This window comes from Pezoporus wallicus, unplaced genomic scaffold (assembly GCF_028554395.1).
Source record: "Pezoporus wallicus isolate ANWC-B61680 ecotype Strahan unplaced genomic scaffold, APGP_CSIRO_Pwel_v1 contig_3710, whole genome shotgun sequence".
NCBI lineage: Eukaryota > Metazoa > Chordata > Aves > Psittaciformes > Psittacidae > Pezoporus > Pezoporus wallicus.
The window spans coordinates 5,433,485-5,452,711 of NW_026640315.1; the positions used below are offsets into that span (position 1 = coordinate 5,433,485).

The window sequence follows — 19,227 nt, forward strand, 5'->3', positions numbered from 1 at the left end:
CAGAGCGCATCCTCCACCGCAGTGCCTGCAGGGCACAACTTGATCCTCCAACAACGCCACCACCACTGGTGTACACCAAACCCACAGCAAGCTGCTGGCCTCTTCCACCCACACCAGCTCCCTTGGAAAGCTGAAATGCCACCCACAGGTCCCCCTGAAGGGACATCTTGAAACGACAGTGATGGGAATGAGGCTGTGACTCCTCTGGAGCTCTAACAGCTCAACAGAATTCAAGAGAGAAGCCTGTGGCTAAGCCCTTCTGGTGTTTCATTCAGGAGGACCCGCTGGATGAAGCCCAGGAAGGACAGACCCGTTAATGAGAAGCCATGGAAGAGAACACTTGCAGGAAGCAGACCGAGATGCCAAGAGCACATTTGAGATGTCATCTGCAGAGGGGACATTGTCTCCCTGCCCAAGTGGTCGTGAAAGCAGCAAGTGTGGAGGCAGCTCCAGTCTCTGCAGGCAGATAAAGCAGCAGCTCTCACACTCGTCATAGCACTGTTCAACTGAGAACAAAGCAAAGGACAAAGGAACCAAATGTGGCAGGCTCAGTCCAAGGGGCCATTCCCCAAGCGCCCTCCACCACTGTCATCCTTCCAGCTCAAGGCTTCTCTTTGAAGGGTCTGACAACCCTGCTTTGAAAGTTACTCCCAACTCCAACTCAGGAGCTCTCCTCCTCTTCAAAGGGCAGCTGAACTCTTTGTAGACCCACTGCTAACTCAAGAGAACCTTGAAATCAAACCCAGCCAAGGCACTCGGAAGTTGTTTTGCTGGTGCTGCTGCAGCCCGGTTCTCCTCCTCCTCCTCCCTATTAGCAATCATGTAAGCACCACAACGTGTGAAAAGAGGCTCTGCTCCCCCAGCAAGGTGGAAATGAGCAATGGAAAACAGACGGGACACGCAACACACAGATCCCCATCTCGAGAGCCTTGGGAGATGGAGAAGGTCAGCACTGACACGGCGTGGGTCACACTAAGGCAGGGCTCTCTCCTGGTGGGTCAGGCTGACATTTCCTGAGGGATCAGGCTGGTCAGAGTATGAAATCTTCATGACTTATACCCATTGGAACCTGCTGAACTGGGTGGGTTATTTACTGCAGGCCGTGTAAGTAAGTGTAGGAGTGCAGCAGAGTCCTGCAAAGATAACCAGGATAACTCTTGGAAAGCAGAAGAAAGAAACATCTACTCCCAGTGACAACCCCAACCAAGAGCAAAGCAGAACAAACCACCGGGCTCCATTGAGCCCTGTAAAGTCAAAATGGCTCCTCCAAGGAGTAAAGCTGTGATCAGAATAAGGGGGGTACAGCCCTACCTATGAACAAGGGATTTCATCAGCTGATGAGGGATTATGTGCTCCAGTTTTATTATTCCTGAAGCTCTGTGTATATAAATCCCCATTTAGTTGTGACTATAAAACCCAAGCACAGAACCCAGCCTGACAAGATGGTCAATAACCATTTGAAACACTCCAGAAAGGGGCATTAGGATGTTTTAAATCAAGACAGACATTGCCAGAGGTGTTCATCATTGAGGCTGGCTATTATAACTCAAAATGAATTGGTGTCTTTTGAAAGCAGCAGTTTTCTGGACCAAGCATGTTGTGAACGTGTCAATGTTATAACAAATACAGCTGGAACCATCTGAACCTGATGAACATCCCATTTTGCAGAAGCAGCCTCTTGTTACAGGAGGTGCAATGACTTAATGAACCTTCTGGATGCACACGCAAGGCTCCAGATGAACTACCCTCATGAATCATGATGGGTTTCATGGCTGGAGAGGTTTTATGCATCATCCCTCCTTCACAACATCTGCTTCTGCCCAGGGAAGGAGGGAACAAGGAGAAAATCCATAGGGCAAGCATCAGCAAACCACTCATGCTCTTATGATGGGAGCCAGCCATTCCTATGGAGCTTTTTCTTTGGCACAGTGGGACGGACACGGATCAGGGCAGCCTGAAAAGCTGGGACAAAGCTGGACTTTCTGGAAGCAGCCAATATACCAGCAGTAACAGGGCAAAAAGTGAATTTCCTGGCTGCAGGAACACAACCAGAGACGGAAGCAAACCATACGCAGCATCAGTACCAGTCCTACAGCCCAGCTCACAGCCTCTCTTTGTACCAGTCCCTAAGGGGTTTGGCTTCTTCTTATCTCCCCAGCTCCCTTTCTCCCTTTCATCAGGGGTTTACTACAGGACTTGAACTGCCTGGGCGCTGATGAAAGAGATGCTACGTGAGCAGGGTCTGCTTCTCCCTGCGTGCAGTCTGCTCCAGCAGCCCTGGTGCACGATAACTGCCTTGGAAGGGGAACATAAAGCAAAAATGGGGGAAAATATTATGACAGCCTCTGGAAGGAGGGAGAAAAGTAGAGCAGAGCCTGGGTGGTGCTGCCGAGATGGGCCCAGCAGGTCCTGGGGAGTGCTGCAGGAGTCCCCAACCCACCACCTCCTGCTCCAGGGCTTACCCAGCCAAAACACTGCCTAAAACCTCCGCAACCGATTTGATGAAGCAGCTCAAATTGAAGGGAAAAAGTACTAATTGAATACAACGAGCTTTCTCTACAGTGCCCCCAAACCCCAGGGCTCGCTTAACAAAAGAAATGAAATTTCCTTTCTTAAAAGGACACTACTTCAAACGCCTCTTTCCAATTAGTAAATCCATCTGGATTTACTGAGAGAACATCCACGCAGGAATGCCAGGGTACCACTTCCTAAATCACAGCCCACCAAAAGTCAATCAAGTCATTAAAGCGAGCCCCGATTCCCTCTAACAAAGTTAGGGAGTTAAGAGCATCGGCAGCACGATGTCAGAAGCTGATCGCATCCCCTCGGCACAGACATCCGTGTGTCTGGCATGGACAACGAGCGAGCAGAGATGCTGCTGGTTAACCAGGTACTTCAATAGACATTTATTTGCTCTTTGGGTCAGCAGCCAGCTCAGATTCTATTGCTTTTAACTCCCCAAGACCAGAACTGTGCTGACCATCGAGGATGCTCCCAGCTGGGTACCAAAATGATACTTGGTACTTTACAGCCACGTTGCTGTGAGCCCCTCTGCCCCGGCACACCTAGAAAGCATGTCCTTGAACACAAGATCTCCCACCTGCAGTAGAGGGGTGAGGATGTTAAAGAGAGTGGAGGAGGCTGCTGGGGAATATCACTGCCCTCCCACTCCGCTCCATGATCTGATTTGGAGCGACGTGAATCACTTGGCACCAGGACCCGATAAAGAATCAACATGCCTCGCTGTTCAATACACAGCTCCTGGGAGCGTGAGTCACAGCTCAGGTTTCAAGGTGGGATGTTGAATGTAAATCCTTTCTGAGAACTACCCGAGAACACCACGCACGTAGCTATGATCTAAGGGGTCAAACCTGGCCTCCCAGTCCCGCAGCCTGCGGTGACCCTGACAAAGCCGTTTCCCCTGGGTTTAGTGCCTCAGGCTCCAGGAGGATGAGCTGCTCCGAGCCATGGGCTGCAGTGGGGAGGTTTAGGGAGCAGGAGAGCCCACCAGCTCCCTCCATAGCATGAGAAAGGGCTTCACCTGCACCCAGAGGGATGAACAAACCCTCCTTAGCTTTATCCCAACCTGCTCCAAGGGAGGCAGAGAAATACAGCTTACATCCCTTTCCTACTCAGACGTACTAGAGACAAGGCTGGATTCTCTTTCGTTTGTAGTAATTAAAGCCTAGTGATTATCCCACTTGTCAAATACCAAGTCTAGACACAGCCTTTTCACTGCAATTCATACCAAATCCACCCATGCTCCATTTCACATGGATACACGTGCCTTACGCGAGGCAGCCAGCTACTACTGCATGCCCCCCATCTCCTTTGCCACAGGTCTAAAAGGAATCTCCTCCCTTGCTTAGCGCGGCTACGTGGATCCCACCACACACGTGAACACCTCATCATTTCTGCTCCCAGCCTCTCCTATAGCCACATTAACCCAGTGCTTGCACCTCAGACACACAGGGCCCTGGAGAGCTGCACGCTTTCCCACCCCCAGCCATCTCCATCCCAGCTCCTCGCCACCATCCCCAGACAATGCAAGCCAAGGCAGCGGCGCGCTCTGGGAGGGTTCTTTCTTTTCCCAGCTTTAGTGGTTTTAAAACCTCGAGATGCGAGGGAAGGGTCAATGATTCAGCTGTGATTAAGTCTGCAACACTCCACTTCCCACCCGTTAGACTTTGCAAACACCCGTTTTGCTCCCAGAGCGGTCCCCAGAGCACAGCCAAGCAGCCCCAGCGCTGGGGCAAGCTGCTCGCTTGGAAGGCTTTGAGGTGGCTTTGTGAAAGCACCCAGTTCATTTGCAGTGAGCAACAAAACGATAGCAAGAGGCAATAAAAGAATCTCTGTATTGTGGATCCTTAATAGCACTGCCCCAGAGAGAGGGAAAACAACCAAGTCTGATGGAGATTCCCTATTCTCAAAACCATTTGCACTGTTATTGTCTGCAGCTAAGAGCAGATGAAAACAGAAAGCCCAGCAGCTGACGTCCCTGACAAGTGCAGGGCTGCCTGCTTCTGAGCTTGATCTTGAAGAACAAAATTGAACTGTACCTGGGACGGAAAGTTTCCACCTTACAAAACCACCACAAACCTTACAACAGCCTTAGAGCCTGCAGGGCTGGAGCAGCCTTTGAGCTTGCACTTGCCCCAGGAGCTCAAAGACTCCAAGGATGCAAAGCCCACTGAGTCCAGCACAAAACTTTCTTCCATCCCATTGGAAAAATCCAAGCTGGTATTTAAAATCCTGAAAAATCCCATGGATTTGGAACATTTCACGAGACGTGCAATTAAGCAACGTGGTTAAATTACAGCCTGATTTAAGAGGGCAGCAAAAAGAAGGATCGGTTCTTCATCTTGATCTGCTCCCAGCTGCACTCAAGATACCATAAACCACTATTTCACTTTCCAACCAAGATAAAGCAATAGGATTAATTCACTCAATTACATCTGTCAGCTGAAAAGCTGCTGTTAAACAAGAGGAAAAGAAGGTTGTGGTGCCTCAGAGGATGTATCCTCACGCAGGCAGGACGGCCACCACCGTCCCACATACACGCCCAGGGGCCGGGGGAGCCAGATGAGGTTCCATGACTTTGACTCAGAAGTTCCTTCTTTAAAGGATGGAATGGCTGCCAACGAGACAATTTCTTCCACACTTCAGCAGCTGCAATTCCATTAACCTCCAAACCAAGGAGTGACAGCACGAATGCCAGCCCCAGCCTGTAATTAGGGAGGGCCACCAAGGGTCACTGCCATGGGGCACCTTCAACGCGGTGTAATTTGGCGAGGGCAGGGGGCTAGCACTAGCTGCACCCACGCTGGAAATCCACTTCTCTCCAGCTAAGCTGATGATTTCATTTCCCCAGTGGATGAGATAGCTAATTATCAATAATTCATGGGCACAGACAGACGTGCAAGTGGTTTTGAGAACTGAAGGAGAAACAGAAGTAATGATTCTTGGAATCGGAGCCAGCAGAGAGATCCAGAGAGGGAAGAGAAGGTGCGCTCTGCATGCACATGTCAGACCCAATCTCATTTCAATCACATACGTGACAGCCTAGGTGCCAGCGTAACCGGGGTGTTTCCCCCGTACACTCTGCAGCTGGTATATGACAGGATGCTTGCCTGGATGGAGCCCAGCTCTACCTATCCGGATGGACAACTCGCTCTCGTAGGGCGGCTGATGGGCAGGTTCATGCTCATACTTTTCCTTCATCACTCGCTGGTCGAAGCTCATGGCAAACGCTGCATGCGGAGGCCCGCTGAAACCCTGCAAGGCAAGAGAGAAGGTCAAGGGTTTCCCCACGTATCCCCATCAACCTTCTCCCAGCACCATCCTCAGGAACTGCTCTGGCATCCGTGTACTGGGAAGCCAATCAGGGCACGTGCCACAGCTGCACGGAGAGGGGGCTTTGGGGTCCCCTCTTTCTATCCAAATTGTTAGCTCAATGTTCATCTCCAGCAGAAGCATCAAGAACAGGGTTAGGAGGAGCCAAGAAGTACAGGGCTAAAGAGAGAAAGCCAAAATTCACGTACATTAACAACAAGAAATGCAATTCCATGAACGCAACTCCAAAGTCAACACGAAGGAGACCAGCGGGCAAGGAGAGACATTCACGAGCAGCTCGGAGGGTTGAGCTGCTGGGCTGACCTCTGCCAAAGTTGAGTTTGCAGCAGGGTACCTGTTACTTCAGCTTGGATGGAGGTCTCCAGGGAAAAGGTTTGTTCAAAACTGAACCCATCTGAGCATCAGCTGAGACACCACGTTCATAACCACCCAGTGTGAGTGCAGTGGGACTCATCCAGACGGCCTGATGAAACTTCAGGCTCGCTTGGAACCTATTTCTACACCATTTATAGGCTCCAGAAAGCAAAGAAGGACAGCCAAAACCAACAGCGTCCTGCTCTGCATGAAGTCTGCAGGGAATTCAAGCAGACACCCTGTGGCAAACAGACCGCATTGTACCCATGAGTGATTCCTGCCAACCTGGATGTGGCTCGTGAAAACCAGTCACAACACAAGGATGTGCCAGAGACTTTATCTGCATCAGCCAAAGAAAGCCTGGCAGATACCATGGCCTTTTCCCCGTGGTGCTGGACACGCAGAGGAAGGTCGAATGTCCTTGCGGACACCCCAAGGCTGCTCCATCCCACCCAGAGAGAGCTATAAAACTGGTAGGAAATAGAGACATAACCACACAGCTAAGAGAAGGAAGTGTGTCCATGGAGGTGGCTGTACAACCTGGCCAAAACATAGGGAGCAGGTCCTCAAGTCCCTGTGTCCTCATAGGACTGGGACCCATCCCTTGTGAGCATCCCCAGGGAAGGATGTCCAGGCTGCACAGGAACACAGGCTTAGCTGGTGGACTGATGGCAGCAGAATAAATGAACATACATGGAACAGGCAGAGACAGTAATGAGAGACTTGATGGGTAAGGTCACATTAAACAAAAGTAAAGGTTAAAGATGAATAACTAAATCTTCTACTCTCCCCTCATTTGCATAATATAGGCTGACCGGTACTATTAATACTCATCACATATTTGCTATCTGCTCTCTATTGCAGTTTAATCAGGTGCTTTCACCTCCCTTCACCCAGCAATTACAAGGTGCATGGGTGAGGTGCTCGGTTCAAACCCCTCTGGGAGGGGGGAGACCCACACAGCCCCACTGTGCCAGCTCATAGCAGACACCAGCAGCTCCGCACCTTCCATCCCCAGCAGCAGCTGGAGGAGCAGGCAGAAATACCAGTGTTTTCCAGCAAAAGCTGGATGACACAGAGAGCAAAGAGGGGAACTTCAGCATCGTGACCTGGCTTTAATAAAGCAGGAAGAGACCGAGAATGGAAACTGATTTGCAGGCATTGCATGGGGCTCTCCAGCCCTGCTCTCGCAGCTGGCTGCCTCCTGCTTGCCATTGCTCTCACCTCAGAGATGGGAAACACCAGGTTTCATGGAGCAGAAGGCTCCTTCCCCATGGCCCTTGTTAAAGGAGCTACAATCACTGCAACAGCAGCTTTGCAGGCTTTATCACCACCAGACCTACAGCTTTTCCCCAGCCCAAAGACTCAAATGGGTCTTGTCAGGCAGGGAAGCAAGCCCAGAGCACAGCCAGAGCCCGCAGGACTCTGGAAGTTACAATAACTCAACCAAAGGGGAAAGAAATCCCTTGTACAAGCAGGAGCAGGCAGGTAACATTCCATTCAGCATCCACTCTCCGTTGCCATCTCCATAGATGCAAACAAGCAAGGTCCCTGAAGAGGTCAAGGCCACTTCCCTTGAGGTCTGCAGCCCTGATGAGGAGCCTCCCGTGGCTGTTTGCTTGTGCCACCATTCCCAGCACATCCAGTACCTATGGATGCAGTACCCACAAATCTGCTTGCAGTGAAACGGAGGCAAACTTGAAGACATTTCAGATGCTTAATGTAAGGTCAGGTCACCTCCTGTTGCAGGCAGGGATATACACCACCAGGAATATGGGGAAATATTGGTGACCTTCAGTAAAGCACACGCTTCAATCCAACTGTGATTGCTCTGACTCATTCCAGCCCAGCCGCTGCATGAGGCCCCTAATTGGAATGTGGCAGTGGGTTAAAGAAGCATTAGGAAGAGAAGAGGAAAGTCAACCCACGTTAATTAGTTCATGCCAGTAATTAGCATTAACTGAAATAACCACAGGGGCTTCAAAAAGTGAGCTGCAATGAGAGGCTCGGACGGGAAGATCTGGGAGGAAACCTATTCTGGGATGCGGGAGTCCCCACTGCACTCGCCTCCGCTCGCGGAGCTACAAGGGAAAGGTCATTAGATTGTCACAGCCCCGTGTGTGAAAACAGACAAGGAAACAGAGGAAATCTCTGCAGAGAGCCTGATCCTGCTTTTGCTACCCAAAAGCTGCAGCAGTCCCGAGCTAATCCGTGTGGAAACACGTCCCTCTCCAAGCAATGTGGCCATCACCCTGGTATCGACAGTAGCACCCTGGTATCGACAGTAGCACCCCGGTATTGCAGGGCAAAGGGGTCAGACAGCTGCTTGGTTTCGGGTGAAGCAAGGCTTTGGGGTTGCATCCTGCCCCTCGCACAAGTTGCTAAGAAAGAAATGAAGAGTGAGTGAGGCCTTTGAGAAACAATCTGTTCTTCCCCACCTGACCAGGGAAGGGGAATAAGTTAATTAATAGAGGTGACAAAAGCTGCTGGTCTGGCTTTGGGTAGATCACTTGGTACCAAATCTGGAGGTGCTGCTTGTCTGGGATGGCTGGTGATGCTGCTCTACCCGTGCAGTATCATACTGGCTCTAACCCAGCAATCAGGCTCCACATAGCCAAAGGAAACAAAGACCATAATGCATCAATTAACGGCAGAAAGCACCTCGACAGGGAAGAGGAATGGAATAAATCCAACTACCTTATTAAAAAAGAAATGGCAAATGTTCCTAACTTGTCCAGGAGCTAACACGGAGACAATAAGAGGCAATAACAAGTTGTGCTCGGATGGTGCCCAGCGGCTCCCATTTCACACTTACTGAAGGAGACACAGTGATAACAGATCAGACACCAGAAAGCAGTGAGACAAAGAGCAGGGTGCGGAGGGCAGGGAGGGGAAGGGGAGATGCTACAGGTCCCCAGCCCACAGGGATGGACCCAGCGGGTCTCTGCAGCCCCCCTATACCCCAGGGAGCTGTGCATCAGCTCCACTGCTTCTGCACATCTACAGAGCCCAGGGTCTCTGGGGATGGAGGCAAAGGCTGGGCAGCAACAAAGCAGCGAGTCCCCGGCTCTTCTGAAGCAGAAAACCAGGTTTATGTTCCAAATGTGACATAGGAAGGGAGCTCCCTTAGAAAGCACTGCTATCAGAGAGCCCGCTTGCATGTAAAGCAGCAGGCTGGTATTTGGTTATGTGAAGCAATATATCAAAGGCTGGATGCTCCCAAGCGAAGCTCCGTGCTGGTTCTATATCCCCGTGCCTGCAGCACTTGTTTGTAACCCCCTCAGAGCTGAGGAAGGAGCAAGTGATGGTGAGGCACCCCATGCTCCCTCGGTACCCCTCAGTGTCATCTCTTTAGACCTCAGCTCCCAAAGTCCCTGGAGCACAGAGCTGGGCAGGTGAGGATGTGACCGGGATGGGGTTTAAAGGCCACAGTGAGGGGTGCTGCAAGAATCCAGGATGCCACAGAGCATCCCACCATGCTCCCAGCACAGCATCCCTGAGAACTGCCCCATCCCTGGCAGTGTCAGCTTGGAGCAAGCTGCTCTAGTGGAAGGTGTCCCTGCCCATGGCAGGGGTTGGAGCTGGAGGAGCTTTAAGGTCCCTTCCAACCCAACCCAGGTTGGGATTCTAAACCAATGCATCTCCCAGGCTCTTCTGGGATAAACCCAGCACGATTTTGGTCAATATTGACCTGGCACATATTGATGGGTTAAGGGAAGGATTCAGCAGGACTTGAATGGCAGCTCCTCTCAAAGCCATGATCACGGACATCTCCCCACTCAAAACACTAAGATCAACAGCTCAAGTGCAACCTTAAATACTCCACACAATAAAAATGAGCTCTTCTCACCACTGAAGTGGGTGCAGTCATATTTATGATGAGTAGCATCTGATGCACAGCTCTGGGACACAGCAAATCTCCCTTGTTTTAGCCCCAAGCCCAGTCCACAACTGGGTCTCACCAGCAGCACCCAGACCCCTTTGATCCAACAAAAGGCATCCCTATAAATTGGGAATAAAGCTGGGGACACCCAGCACTGCCTGGACCACAACAGCTCCAGCTGCCAGAGTAACCCCAACCCCACAAACGGAAAAGATGAGCACGGTACTGCTGGTGGACATCAGCAGCTCCTGGGGTCTGTGAACATAAACCAAGCCCCCATCCCAACAGCCAGATCCCAAATACATCCTTGTCCCACCACGACATCAACAGCTCCAGAGGTGTCGGGTTGGGATTGAAGTGAGGGGGCTGGATAGGAATTGCCCCCCAATTGGAATTCCAGCAGCACCAGCTTGCTCAGCCCCAGGCAGGAGCAGAACAACCCTAAGCAGAGGCAAATGATTGATGCAGCAGACACTTAATGCAACAGCATCCTCATGGAACTCAGTTTCCCAAGGAGGAACACACTCCAAAGGCTTGATCCTGCATCACACCAGCACCACAGCCCTCCCCGCCTGCACTGGGAACACCAACATCTTCCAAGAGCTACAGGGGGGAAGCCCGAGGGCTTCCTGCTTCCCACATTGAGCATCTTCCATCTGGCTGCTCCAGCCCCACATCCGCCCCCCTGCCCCATACGCAGCCCTGCCTGCAGCAGGCAGGATGCTCATAGCTATGGCAGCGCTGCTGCGGGAACGGGGAAGGAAAGGTTCATGCAGAGACCCCAAACTGCAGCGTTTTCATGGCAAACCTGCTCCGGCAGCATCCTGTGCGCAGAGCACATCAGGCTGGGAGACCCTTCTCATCCCGTGGCACCAGAGCCTGCCCCGATAACTGCACAGGGAAGCTTCAGTGAGTATTAAGGCAGGCTGGTATCGCTTTATCTGTAACTAATGTAATATTGCTGCGAGTACATTTTATTCACTGCTAATTACCAGCCACTTTGATAACTCACAATTCCTGACAACTGCAAACAGCAGCTTTAATCACCAGCCTCTGCAGACAGGCTGCGGGGGCACGAGGAGCAAGTCACCCCCCTTCGTACCACCAGGGGCATGGGGACAGAATGGGTGTCCCATGGGGTGACCCTGGAGCAATCCCAGCACCAGAGGCTCCCATGGGAGCTGCCTCATCTGACAGCAGCGGATGGGAGACACTTGGTAGTGCCACAAGCAGCAGCACCAAAGCACATCCAGAACCACCACCCAAGGGAGGGAAATTTATCAAACCCCACCCCAAATCCCCACATAAACCAGATTTGGCCCCCCAATGGCAACAAGAGGAAAGCATCCCGCAGCCCTTCTCATCCAGGGATGCGGCGGTACCCGCTCAAAGCTGGAACACAGCAGGGCCAAGACCCCACGAGCATCACTGCCAGGGAGCTGACCCATACTACCACATACCCCACCAAGAGGAGCTCCAGGGGGAGATGGGCAACGGCCAATCCAGCTTTTTGGCCAAAGCAACATTCCTATTAAAAACAAACATACGGATTTCTCTCCTTGGCACACTTGGGGCTTCGGCCTTTCCAGGAGGGAGGGAAAACACAGCAGGAATGTCGCTGGCATCGGCTCTGGGAAGGCGGCAGCTCCGATAGCACGGGGCTGGGGAGCACTGCCCGGGAGGAGGGAATGCACGAGTGATTCCCAGGGAATCAGAGGGTTCGTTACCAAAGGGGATGTTTCGCAAGCGCGCTGGTTTCCACGGCACAGAGGAGGCTGCTGTCCTAACCTTTGCCACGGCACAAACAAGGGCGCAGGAATGCGCTTGCTGCTTTTGCCACAGGACATAGCAAAAAACCCAAGCTGTTAGACGAGCAGAACCCACCTCCGCACCAGCAGGACACGGGCTTCGTGGCACCAGCCTCCTGCCTGCAGGTGCCGGTCGTCGGGAAGCTCAGACAAAGCTCGAAACACAGCCACTAAATCTGTTTGTGAATGGACCACCGAAAGCAGTCAGGATGTGCATCCACTTCCAGCTCTTTGCTGGGAGGAAACTTGGCTGTTACAGCCACAGCCAGATCCTATAGGGTGTATAAGGGATATCCTAAGGGTGCTGAGGCGCCTGCACAGGGTGCCCAGAGAAGCTGTGGCTGCCCCATCCCTGGCAGTGTTCAAGGCCAGGCTGGATGGGGCTTGGAGCACCCTGCTCTAGTGGAAGGTGTCCCTGCCCATGGCAGGGGGTTGGATCCCAATAAGCTTTAAGGTCCCTTCCAACCCAAACCATTCCTTGACTCCATTATTTCCCCCAGGGATATTTCCCTCAGGACACACATCACCACCACCCAGATGCCAGCAGCTTGCTCAGCAGGACACTGCAGAGAGGTTTGTGGCATCAAGTCAGCACTACAATATGAGAGTTTAATTGTGAGCAATAAACCTCTAAACCTCGGATGGGATTAACAAGAGCTTTTTCTCCACATGCTTATTAAAGTCTAATGGAGACCAGCTTTGCCTCTTTTCTCTCTCCCTGCCCCCTTCTCACCTTGTATATTTGTAGCGTGGCAACATGTATTTTTACAGCCCTTTTATTATGCAAGGCTTTTTGCAAGGGTAAGAGAAAAAGCAAACAAAACTTCAATTAACAGCTCATTTTTACACAATATACCCCTCAGTAATGATTTGCTATCAGTGCAGACTGAATTTATGGCAAAAGGGAGAGCAAAGCGGGTGGCTGCTGCGGCAGGGTGGGATGTTGGGAGCCCCCGGAGGGCTGGTGGGATGCAGAAGGCCCAGCTAGCGATCCATCACCCCTCAAATGAAGAGCCACGCCACGCCAGTGCTGCCTAATGACATTATGGTAACACACAACTTCCTTCAGACCCACAATTAGCAATGTGGATGTGCACAAGCCCCAGGCAAAGGGATGGAGAAGCAGCGGTGCTGGGGTGTAGCCCCTTCTCCCTGCATCCCCCTAGCATCACAGCCAGGTATCCAGCCACAGCCAGCTCATTCCCAAGGACACTTCCTCGCTTTCTGCTCCTTTTCCCCACATCTTGCACACCCCATAATGACCAAAACAGCACCAAGAGAGGCACTGACTCCTCTGCTTGTCTGCAGGAGCCGTGGCAGAGGCAAGGGAGCATCAACCACCTTCCTGAAGCTCAGCCCAATAAACGCACAGGAGGAGCCACTGATTCTCTTCAGATACTGCAAACAATTTGTTAATTCCTTACTGAAGAGAGGAGCAATAAGGGACAAGGCACTTCCTCATCACCACTAACAAGAACCTCGGGACTGTCCCATGGGCACTGCTGAATTTTGGGCTGGTTCCCCCCCAAGCAGCCCTAAGGCAGGGCTCATCCTTGCCTGTCACAGGCAACTCCTTTGGGCACTGAACTCCAACCAAGACAAGCTAAAACCCAGGAAACGAGCTCCAAAATCAACCCTCATAGCACTCATTTCTATGTGTACCTTGGTTTTAAGGTCTTGAGAGGCCTAAAACCAACACGTGCAAGGTGTAAGCCAAGAGCAAGCTGCCTTCCCAAGCCTGCAAACACCCTGAAACAGAGAGGAGACTCACCCAGCCACTTGATCAGTTCGCATTAGCTCCAAAGCCTGCAGACAGCAGATTACAGTCACATCACTTCCAGCACCTCACTGACAACTGGAGCATGATGGGGGGAGACAGGAAAACACCACGGGTTTGGAGCGAGGCCAGGGGAGGCCATGGGGATGCTGCGAGGGCTGGAGCAGCTCTGCTCTGGAGCCAGGCTGGGTCAGCCTGGAGAAGGCTCCTTAAGGGGGGACCTCAGAGCAGCTCCAGTGCCTAAAGGGGCTCCAGGAAACCTGGAGAGGGGCTTTGGCCAAGGGGAACGGCTTTACCCTGCCGGAGGACACAGACAAACCACCCCACAGCATCGAGTGGGTGCCAACAGAGACACCCACTGGGTCCAAACCCCAGCAGAGGAGCCTCATCCAGGCTGAGCAGCAAGGACCAAACCAGCCTGGTTTTCCCCCAGTCCTATGCTCCTTTCCTGTAGGTTGTCAGAGGCAGTGTTCCACTGGATTAAGATCAATGGTCTGCTTGACACCATCCACAGCACCTCCGAGAGCTGTTTGCATGGAAAGGCGACCACTGAGCATCACAAGGAGCGACCTACCCATCCTCCTGCAACCACTGGTGCCAAGGGGGCTTGCGGGTGCCCTCTCTGGGGACAGGCACACACAAGAGGCACAGACCCGACTCTTTACAGCACATCCTCTCAGCAGACAGCAGTGTCAAGTCAGTCTGGGTGAGTCAGAGTTTACCCTGAGAGCAAGCTGGCTTTGTGCTGCAGTTATAGAGCTCTGCGTTTGTATCTTCCCATGATCTCCATGCAAGCAGCCTTCCTCTTCCAACTGCCACTTCACTCGCTGCTTCTCTGTCACTTTAATGGCAGGTTTACCTTCCACAGCGGAGGCATTAATTTGGGGTTATGCTGTGAGAGAATTCAAAGGCAGGTTTTGAGATCGGAGCACACGCACCGAACCAGCCCTGGCACTCAGTGATGCACAGCTACGAGCAGTGGGTCAGCAGCACCCACACCCTGCTCTCCCCTGGGAGCGTGCTCTTTAGGCCTGCTTATTCCAGACCTAAAGCTTAACCTAACAGAAAGGGTGCTCAGCAAAAGGCTCAGACACTGTCCAGGACCCAGCAGAACCCCTCAACGCACTGCATCCCTCCCCGTGGTGACAGCCAGGCTCTTTCAGCAGGTACAGGGGGCTTTGGCATTCCAGCAGGTTCTTCCTTTCGGGAAATTCATCTTTAACAATTCTGAGCCAAGCCTCAGAGTAATTGAAATTCCATCAGCAAAGGCTGAGCCACGGAGGTAAGAGCAGCCCCATGTTACATTACCAGCCTCATCAGCCCGTAATACCCACTCGAGGTGAGCAGGAAGGAGCAAGGTCCTTTATGGTGGGCACAGGTATGTAACAGAGAAGGGAACGGTGGAGAAACACTTATCCAGTGCAGGAGCTCCCTGAATGAGGAATTCAGCCACGTTTTATCTGTCCCTGCTGCTTTACAAAGGGAGTTTTCCACCTCCTTGTTCCCAGTGCAACCCTGCAGAGCCACAAACCACCCCGGGTCTCATTTGCTGTTGGTGACTGTCCCCATACACCTAACAAGGGTGGGAAGGGAGTTCAACCCCTACCTGGATTCAGGGCATCCCTGCTCTTCAGCTCTGGCTTTGGGGCTTCAAATGCTTTTTGAAATGCTTAATGCATAATGAGAGCAAATGATAATGAGGAGCAGCTGACAAATTACACTCTGGAAGTAAATAATCCTTTACCTCCATTAATACAACAAAATGCTGCTCTCCAAATTAGTGTAATTACAACTTTGTGCCTTGCTTTTTGCAAATCATTTCACCCTGTGTAGCAACAACTGGATTTCAGTCACTGGAACCACTGCATGGGGCAGGGAAGGGAAGGGGTTTGGGCAAACAGATCATCATGAAACCTTTAGGGGTTCCTGGGTGCTGACCTGGAGAAGTAGGACTCTAACAAGAGACTTCCAGAGGATCCCATGGGTGGGTTTTGTGGCCAGCACCAGGGATCGTGTTGGAAAACCTGCCCTGGGACAGGGGGGAGCCGGTCCCAGGCATCAGTCCTGCATGGATGCAGAGCTGGGTTGGCTCTACCTGATAAATTAACAAACCCATGCCCAGGTACTCCTATTCCTGTAGAGCTGGAAGGGAAGGACCTTTCCCAATAGCAGGCTTTGCTACGCTCCCTTATGAGGCTCCCACAAACGCTTCCCTTCCCCAGTCAAGCCGGATCCTTCCTTCCTTCCAGAGCCAGTGGGAAAGGGCCAGAATGCCACAAAAGAAAACAAACAGAAGGGTTATTTTCCCCCTAAGGAAAGGAAATCCGAGCAAACCAGGCATGCACGAGTCGAGCTGCAGCTCACGCAAGCCCGGACCAACCAAATCCCTCTGGTCCATCCAGCCTCATCCCCCCCCACGAGGCAAAGGCACAGAAACAGGCAGAGTCATTTCACATGCCCCAAACCACCAAACCCACCTCCTTTACTTGGTCATTTCACCAAGATGATGTAGCCCAAGACCCAGCTGGTCCCTGGGCTGCTTTGGACACTGCTTCAGTCCCACTCACAAACGCATTACACCAGGAACTGCACCAGCCCCACACACGGGCAGAACCCTTGGTTAACACTGGAACCCCCAAAGCCTCCATGTAGGATGGCAACGAGGATGTGCAGCTAATTAACTTCCTAGGAGTCACAGATGAACAGGAAGAAGCACATTAAGAATGGGAACTTGTGACGGGCACGTCCCGGAGGGATTAGCAAATTGCATAAAAGGAACCTTTATTCCGATTATAAATTAACACCAGCGACAAGACCCAGCACATTTTTACTGCCTCGTGAAATAATTAACCCGTCACATCCAGCTCCATGCAAACCAGGAGGGAGGGAAGTATTAAAAGCTCTCCATCTTCCCCGGCTGGAAGCACAGAGCGGGAGCATCACCAGCATCCTCAAACTGCACCCACGGCACTGGCGACTGCCCTGCTTCATTACACCAGTGCACCCAGAACACGCCAGGAACCACTGCCTAGCAAACCCCCCACTAAAAGGATGCTTCCCATGGTCTAACCCTGCTGTGGTTGAGCCCTGAGAATGAAACTGCAGCTTTAAATCTGCATCCAGGCCCGCAGCGGGCGCGATGGTCCCTGCTCCCCCTCGTGCAGCATCCCCCTCAGCTTTCCCCCAGTAAGTGACTTGCATGGATTTAGAAAGCAAAATAGGCATCCTGGAGGCACACGGTGAACCAAACACCAGCGTTATGAACTGAGAGGAACCCTCGGATGTCTGTTTATCGAGTTCCCAAAGTCTTCCCGAGGGGACCTGCCAAAAATAGCTTCAAATTTGCTGGACCAAGTGCCCTGTCCCAGAGGATATTCCAAAAACCTCACATAGCAAAAATAGGAAAGGGAAGGAGCACAACACAGTCACGTTTAGAGGGGGTTAATGGGATCCAGCCTCCTACTATGAGCATCCACACCCACCCCACTCCTCCATCCCACAGGAAGATCTGCAGCCTGCTCCCGAAAACCATTAAACAGCTACAAACAGCCCCAAAGTGTCTCAAAACGGGTACGAAACACAAGCCCCAGCCCCCAGGCAGGGGTTTTGGCCATGCTGGTCCTGCCTGCAGCACAAGGGGCCCCACAGAGCACACACCAACCCAGGCAAAAGGCTTTTAAAGGGCACTTTAGTTGCTGTTTGTTTTTAATCTCAGGAATGGCTCACCCATCACATGCAGCTTTATTGATTTACCTTGTACTCAGGGGGGAAAAAACAACAGACCCTGTGTCTAAGTGACAAGGGAAAAACCACATCCAATTGAGATGGTATTTCCAGGGCGGAATTACAGCCCTGCCTCCCCATCCTTCCATCCCCAACCACCTTTTCCACATCCCTGACCATCTTTTACACGAGAAGTATTGGCAGGCTCCTCGTTAGAGCTGAGTAATGGCCCATCGGCTCTCTCCCCGGATTATACATTAACTCCCGGTGCTCCTGCAGCATCCTCCCTCCTCTCCCTTCCCCTCGACCACCCAGCAGCTCTTCAAGGGAGACCCCGAGCCCCACAGCATCCACCCAGGTCCTGGATCGAGCTTGGCTCTGGCTGCAGACCTGCACCCACCACACTGGGAGTGACAGAGCTGCTGTCAGTGCACGGACAGATGTTTCCGAGCAAAATGAAGCCTGGAGGTAGAGGAGATGGAGCTGATTAAACCTCATTATCCTATTTAGTGTAATGATCAGAGCTGAGGGGACGTCATGCAGCTGGGAGTGGAAGGAATAACACGCTTAATAAGTGCCTATGTTATGGCAGGTAGAGCCGAGCTGATGTGCAGCCCACAAGGGGTTTATCACCTCGCACCACGGCCAGCTTGTTTTCTCCTCTCCCTTGCCTATGCCTCATCTCCAATCCACCCGCATCACGTCTGTGAATTCCCACTTGCCCAGAGGAGAACTTAAGGGCACTGATGTGGAAAAGGCAGCTTCAACACAAGCAACCCCCTGGGCCCAGACCCAGCATCCCACCCCAGGCTCCACTGGAATACCCATGGGAGCTCCAGCAGCAGCACCGCTGGGATCCAACAGCTTAAAGACAAAAGCAACACAGACCCATGGGGAAACTGAGGAGGAAAAGCAGCCAGGGACTGCCTGAAAGCCAGAGTCAGGGCTGGATGCATCCTCTGGACTCCTGTGGGATTCCTCTGGGAAGAAGGAGAACAGAGCAGGAAACCCATCCTGGAAGCCCAATAAAACCTGAGACTGAGCAAACCCCAGCCAAGTCAGCAGAGCTGCAAGACAGATTTGAAGGATGAGAATAATAATACTTAATCTCAGCATTCTTATGCGTTCCAGTAGACCCAAAATAGCTACTCAGTGAGCAGGGACCTCCTGTGCTGAGCAGTACTGTCAAGTAAACCCTCCCTCCGAGGCTTTGGGCCTTGGCATCAGAGACCCTCAGCCCCAACCCTTTTTAGTAAAGGCAATAGCATCTCCTTCACCCTCCCCATCCCCTGCCCCTCTCCATGCAGCAACTGCCTCAATACCAGTCGGAAGCCAAGCTCTTGTTTAAAGCACAGCAGTAAGGTTAAATGAGAGCAAAGGAAGAGAGAAACCTGCTGGGGCCTCACCAGGGCCAGGCTGGGAAGAGGCAAATGGGCTGTTCCTCAGTGGTTTAAGATATGCCAGAAACTCCACCATCCTGCTGCAGAACCAGCTCTGCTGCCACGTCCCCAGCACTGAACCCGGTCCTGCTGGTGAGCACACGCTTTGGCTCAACACACACAAATAGACTGTTGCCAAAATAAGGGTGAGCCTCTTATTTAGAGCCCTTGAGGTCTGTTCCTGCAACGGTCTCACCCTCCAAGCCCTCCCATTGTAGTCTGTTGTCCACCACCAGCATCTCCTCCTCCATAAGCTCAGCTAAAGGATAACACATTCAAGGCTTCACAGAGGGAAATGGCAAAGGATAAAGATGCAATAGATTGGATTTGACTTTCCTAAGGAATTCCATGACTACAGCTGTTGGGCATCATTAAACCAGTTTCTCTCAG

At 52.0% G+C, this 19,227-nt stretch overlaps 2 protein-coding genes across 3 annotated transcripts in view; one reads left to right on the top strand and one right to left on the bottom strand.

Moving 5' to 3' along the window:
- Nucleotides 1-19,227, top strand: part of RPL38 (ribosomal protein L38) — a 280,018-nt gene that overhangs the window by 116,249 nt on the left and 144,542 nt on the right. The window lies entirely within an intron of this gene.
- SLC39A11 (solute carrier family 39 member 11) overlaps nt 1-19,227 on the bottom strand; it is a 118,888-nt gene that overhangs the window by 48,089 nt on the left and 51,572 nt on the right. For both annotated transcript variants that reach the window (XM_057418567.1, XM_057418566.1), the window contains exon 5: nt 5,652-5,775. In XM_057418567.1, coding sequence (XP_057274550.1) covers nt 5,652-5,775 — 124 coding nt within the window. The remainder of the gene's footprint in view (nt 1-5,651; nt 5,776-19,227) is intronic.